The sequence below is a fragment of the Pundamilia nyererei genome, unplaced genomic scaffold (genome assembly GCF_000239375.1).
Source record: "Pundamilia nyererei isolate P.nyererei 1_Seehausen unplaced genomic scaffold, PunNye1.0 scaffold00155, whole genome shotgun sequence".
Taxonomy (NCBI): Eukaryota; Metazoa; Chordata; class Actinopteri; order Cichliformes; family Cichlidae; genus Pundamilia; species Pundamilia nyererei.
This window is the reverse complement of record NW_005187556.1, coordinates 542,784-548,500: the sequence shown is the minus strand read 5'-3', so window position 1 is coordinate 548,500 and position 5,717 is coordinate 542,784. Positions and strand designations below refer to the sequence as shown.

At 42.5% G+C, this 5,717-nt stretch overlaps 1 protein-coding gene across 1 annotated transcript in view; it reads left to right on the top strand.

The window, feature by feature from the left end:
* Positions 1 to 244: 244 nt before the first annotated feature.
* The window catches only part of LOC102214449 (voltage-dependent calcium channel gamma-4 subunit-like), a 19,286-nt gene continuing 13,813 nt past the window's right edge, over positions 245 to 5,717 (top strand). Inside the window, exons 1-2 of the mRNA XM_005745219.2 lie at positions 245 to 340; positions 5,339 to 5,681. Of these exons, the coding sequence (XP_005745276.1) occupies positions 5,651 to 5,681 (31 nt within the window). The 5' untranslated portion in view covers positions 245 to 340; positions 5,339 to 5,650. The remainder of the gene's footprint in view (positions 341 to 5,338; positions 5,682 to 5,717) is intronic.

The window sequence follows — 5,717 nt, the reverse complement described above, 5'->3', positions numbered from 1 at the left end:
TTCTCTCAGCCTAAAGCCTCTATACCATTTTCACTGAGGACACTGGAAACTAACAGCTCTGTAAAACCTCAAGAAACGTTTGAAACTCCAATATGTGACAAAATGTTCCTTCACTGATTAAATCTACAAAAAAACAAAAAAAACAAAACAAAACAAAAAAACAACCATCAGCATCATTATCAGAGCTGCATTCACTACAAACACTAGTGTGTAAAAAAACAGCCAGTCCTCGCATCCTCCTTCTTTCCGACCCATCACTCTCTCTCTCTCTCGCTCTCTCCAATCACGGGCTTCGTCACAACCTGCACGAGCACCGCTGCAAAAAGTTGTTTTTCCAGAGGTAAGACTATAATTAATACACGTTATTATTCAAACGACAGTCTTATGTCTTATGTAATAACATATGTATTACCTTGATTATATGACAGCGCGTCAATCCGATCGGCTTAGACCGTGGAAGAGCGCGCCACATGCAAGCATTGTACTCTGGATAAAATCGTGTGGCAGCGATCGCGCATCGTTCTGTACGCGTGTTTACAAGGAAACGTTTAAAGGAGCTTTTGCAGAATAAAGTGTCACATTAAAGGTAAAAGTAACTAAAGGAGAGCCGAGGAACAGGACGTTTTTCAAGGTAAGACAGCCACGATGAAAGCGAGGGAAGAGAAAATAGTGAATAGTGTGGAAACAAGATCAAGGATGAGATACAGCAAACTTATAGGTATGTAGAGGGAACGGACTGAATGCTCGACTCAGTCCTTTATAAACAGTCTCTGAGTGTAAGGGATTTATTTTCATCAGCAGAAAATTTCACTTTTTTTTAAAATAGACCCATCACAGCTTGACTGATATGTTTCTGCTGTGCTTTGTTAGAGAACAATGTGTTTTATGGCATGTGTAGGATCCGCTGTGCAGGGGGATATACAGAGTGTGGGCTCTCTGGGCAGGAGTCTGGATTTAGATTTCTCTGTCTGAGTATCGTATATTACTCAAGGACGCCAAGTGATCGGGCTCCGCGCATATTAAGTTTCACTTTGCTCCAGCTGGACTTTTTGGTCAATATTAGAATTTGTTTAACATTTTTTTATTTCTAAAAGTAAGTTGAACATCATAGTACATAACTCTCTCAAAGCACCAATTTTACTGTAACACTCCTATAAACCAATGCCAGACTTTATGTTTATAAAATAGGAAAATGGGAGTTTGTGTGATTGCATATGGAATTAAGGGCAGGCAGAAAATCATGTCTACAAAGGTAAAATAGTGGCAAAAGCCAGTATATCTGTTATTTGGTTGTAATAATGTGGTGGTGTGTGTGAAATGCAAACAAAAACAAATTAAAACAGACAGGGAGCGAGATTGGAAGAACGAATACTAATTTCTGCAAAGTGCGTCTATTAAATAAGCATTAGGCTGTAAAGACATACGTGTGTGTACAGTATAATAATTATGTAATATATACATAGTAATTGTATCCTGATTTTTCCCCGGACTTGAACTTGATGGTTTGAGATGGTTGCTCCCCTCTGTTGCTGTCATAATAATGACCATTGCTCCAGTGAGCTGCTACAGTTTGTCCACGTTCTTCTTCTGTTCTGTATTCATAGCAGGATTCCCACCATTGCTTGTGTTCCTGATGCAGAGTGTGGCTGATGTGTCCTTGAACTTTCCTCCTCTGTGTTTGTGCTGCCGCCGGCGAGCCCTTTCAACATGTGTTTATCCATGTTGTGCTGCTACTGGAGGAGGCGCCCTCCTAATGCACGCTGTCAGTCTGAAAAAGCAGGTTTATATTCAGGGTTCTGAGTACAAAATAACAATGTCTGATGTTCCTATTTGTGTTTTGATTGCTGTTACTGATTGCAGGCCTCCCAGGGGTCCTGCAGGGCTTTCAAAGGGGGTTAAAAAAAGAAGCAATCAAGATGAATGCTGAGTGCAGTGCACTTCTTCTAATGACCACTAGATGGGCTGTTCATAAACTCACATTGTATTACAGTTTTGATAATACTCTGTAATTGTCATTTGAAAAGAAGGACAGATTCTGTGGTCTATATACCAAATGTATTTTTGCAGATGAATTTGATATTGACTGAAAAAGGTCACCTGCAATTTCTATCATGCTGCAATAATTCTGCAATTTACCATTAAATCAGCATGTTTACCTGATGCAGACCTAGATGCAGCTTTCTTATCTTATATGCATTAAAAAAAACAGGAATAATAATCACTAGTATTTTTTTTATTTCACAGACATCCCTAATACTCCACTGTAGGATTTAAATAGATTTTAAAAAGCAAGGGAAAATCAAGGGCTTCATGTACATTAGCTACGTTTCTGGTTATAGATGTTTACATTTCTTGCAATAAAAAAGCTAAACTCATACAAATATTTTACAATAACCTTATAATTTACAGTTTTTGCAATTATTCAAACCGTTCATCTGATTATGTCCCAAAGATCAATATTCATGCTTTTAATGTTTGCAACAGTGACAAGAACTTATCTTCACAAAATGTTACTTCTGGCTAGATGCTTGAAAGATAAGGTGTACAGAGAGGTGCTATTTGGGAGCCTCGCATATCAGCTCGTGCTCATCTGAACATGAAAGCCCGATTCATGGTTCAGGTGTTCTCTTTAGAAATCCAAGAATGAGAGCATAGCATGTCGGTGCTTTTTCTTGTTCTAGGCAGAAGAGATGTTTAAACGCTGCATGATCAACATTCACACCTTGGCGTTTTCACGAGGACTTTGACTGCGAGTTTAAAGGGTTTCGTGAGCCAAAAATTGTGAGAAGCGATACTAAATTTTTCCTTGTCATTCCCTGGTGGGGGCGGAGGTGTTGAAGAGTTTCGGCCAGCTTTAGAGTGTTCTGTACAGTTTTGTCTGGATCGGCTCTTTGCTTACTTGCTGCCACAAAAAAGCTTTGATTTCTGCCGATAATCTTGATTCACTACTTTATGTTAACTTAGAAGAGCCCCTGTAAGCAGCAAAGCCCATGCAGTTTCTTTTGGTAGAGGAAAGAGATTCTTGATACTGAAGAAGCTTCTCGGATGAGAGGTGAAACGTCTTCAAGCAACTCAAAGAAGTCCAGACGCTTTTCTTTCCAAGCTCCTTAGATTTTCGCACCTTAGTCACTGCAGTCAGACCAGTGGATGCAGCTTTGTACTGGTAACGTGTGTTCCCATAACAATGCCAGACAAAGTCATCTGTTTAAAAGACAGACATAGTCTTTTAATTAGCGTGTTCACCAACACGATCTTGGTGTTTTCAAACCAGATGTGACGAGCGAGAGATGGATCTGTCTATGCTGGTTAATGACTTGTATGTCACATGTTCTTAACCAATGAGCATGCCCTGGATAATCTTCTGACTTAAAGTGACCAAAATGGACTTAATGTTTTATTCACTGCGACCCAAAATGAGTGACTGAGATCGTGAACTCGTTAGGAAAGTGTTTACAGATGTCAAGTGCCTCCTCCACCCCAGTGGCCATTAAACGAAATATAGTTTCAAGACATTTCACCAGTGGAGAGACCCAGGAGCTACGTCTTTCTCTTATACTGTCTTTTGGGCAGGGTTACAGGGGGGCTGGAGCCTATCCCAGCTACCATGCGGGGTACACCCTGGACAGGTTGCCAGTCTGACGCAGGGCTAACACAGATAGACAGACAACCATTCACACTCACACCTATGAACATGTGAACCTAACCTCACTAACTGCATGCCTTTGGACTGTGAGTGGACTGGAGCACTTGGAGAAAACCCACACAAACATGCAAACTCCACACAGAAAGGCCCCAGACACTGGGTGGAGTCAACCTCAGGACCTTCGTGCTGTGCAGTGCTAACTGTCCCACCATCATCCTGCCCGTGTTCTTTAAGTCAAATTTAAAAAATATCAGGAACAGAGCACAGGTTTTGGAGTTACAAATCAAATACTTTGATACTAGACTTACAAGCCATTCATAAGATCATATTGTATATCACCTTTCTAGTATATGTAGATATGTGTGAGGAATGCCAGTGCTGTGTTAGAAGTTGTTTTCAGATAAATGTTAACAACTGTTGTATCTGAACAGAGGACCAGTGTTGTCATTTTCTTGGGAGTGTTCAAATGGGGATTTTTTTTTTTTGGTCAGATGTGCCTCAAGATGTGCTGCTGACTTGAAACAACTCAGCATCCCCTGCTGTGCTGCTGCAGATGTCTCTCATGTGGATTTTAGGTGCCCTGCAGTTTTTGGCAACAGCTTGCATTAAAAAAGCAAAAAAAAAAAGAAGCAAAACCTGACCCAGTGTCAGTGCCGATGGGGATTTTCACTTCAGGAAGACTCTGCTTGTTGAAATCTAAGGATGTCAGTTCAAGCAGGAAAGCAGCTGCTCTGCCGAAGCGCCCTCGGGCAAGGCATCGCATCTTTCCTCGCTCAGGATCTTTCGGCTTTGAAAGATCCGCTGTATTGTGCATTTCAAAACATGACACAGTGTTAAGCGCGCGTGATTAAGCCGTCGCACCAACGGGAAGAAAGTTGGATGGATGAAACATGCCGAGACACTGTGACCACTGCGCTAATGACTCACATGTCTGTCATCTCTCTTGTGAATGTTCATTCCTCTTGTACTGTATGCAGTCATGTATGACCACCGCGTACCTACACGTGTGCGTTGCTTTCGATGGTGTGTGACATCCCAGCTCCTCTGCACACCAGTGGAATTCAGGGACTTCTTTTTCTTTTTTTTATCTCAGCAAAATCCTCTCAGCTGTTACATCCAGTCCTCTACTCCACCAACACACACATAAAACACACGCATACACACACGCACACTCGCCAGCTCCACCGTAGACTTTGGAATTCACTGTTGCCATGGCAATGGAATAGAGCACGCTCTCTCGCATTGCCTGTTCTTTTCTATTGCTTTATCTCCCCCCTCTCTCTCGCTCTTCCTCTCTCTCTCTATGTGGAGGCAAACCCGCTTCTCTTGTTTGACATGGGGCTTGTTTTTTGCCGCCGGCATCAGGTTTTGAATGTTTGTTTATTTGTTTGTTTGTTTTTCAATGACACATGATGCTCATATAGAAAATATGTTTGTGCGGAAGATGTTTCTGTACAGGAGCATCCCCTGCTCTCAAGACTCATGTCACGTTCGTTAATCAAATCCCCCATCTTCCCCACCCCACCTCTCATCTTCTCATCTTCTTCTCTCCTTTCTCTCCCGCATCTTCTCCTGTCCTTTTACTTCCATCCTTCTCTTTCAGTCTTTTCTCTCACTCTCTCTCTCTCTCTCTCTCTCTCTCATCTGCTCTTTACCCCCCTCCCCTCCCCTCCACCTCTTTCTTGCTTCTCTCAGTAGCTAAGATGACTGCCATGACAATTCAATGAGAAGAGAGGACGCAAAGTGAAGTATCCCCTACTTGCTGAAAAGGAGCGACAGAGCGCTCAATGTAAAAGGAGAAGAGGGGGGAAACGCACGAGAAGAAAAGGCAGAAGATTTAAAAAGAAACTATTAGGAAGAAAAGAACTGGCAGAAGAAGAGCCAGGAAAGAGGCAGGGGCGAGAAAGCGGATAAACGGTGGATGGAGGCGGCTCGGACCGGGGCTACGGAGAGCTCTTCACTGACGAAGAAGAAGAACAGCAGCAGCAGCAGCAGGGGGGAGAGGAGATGGAGGCGAAAGGGAGAAACATGCCCTCAGGTAACACTCACACACACACACACACACACACACACA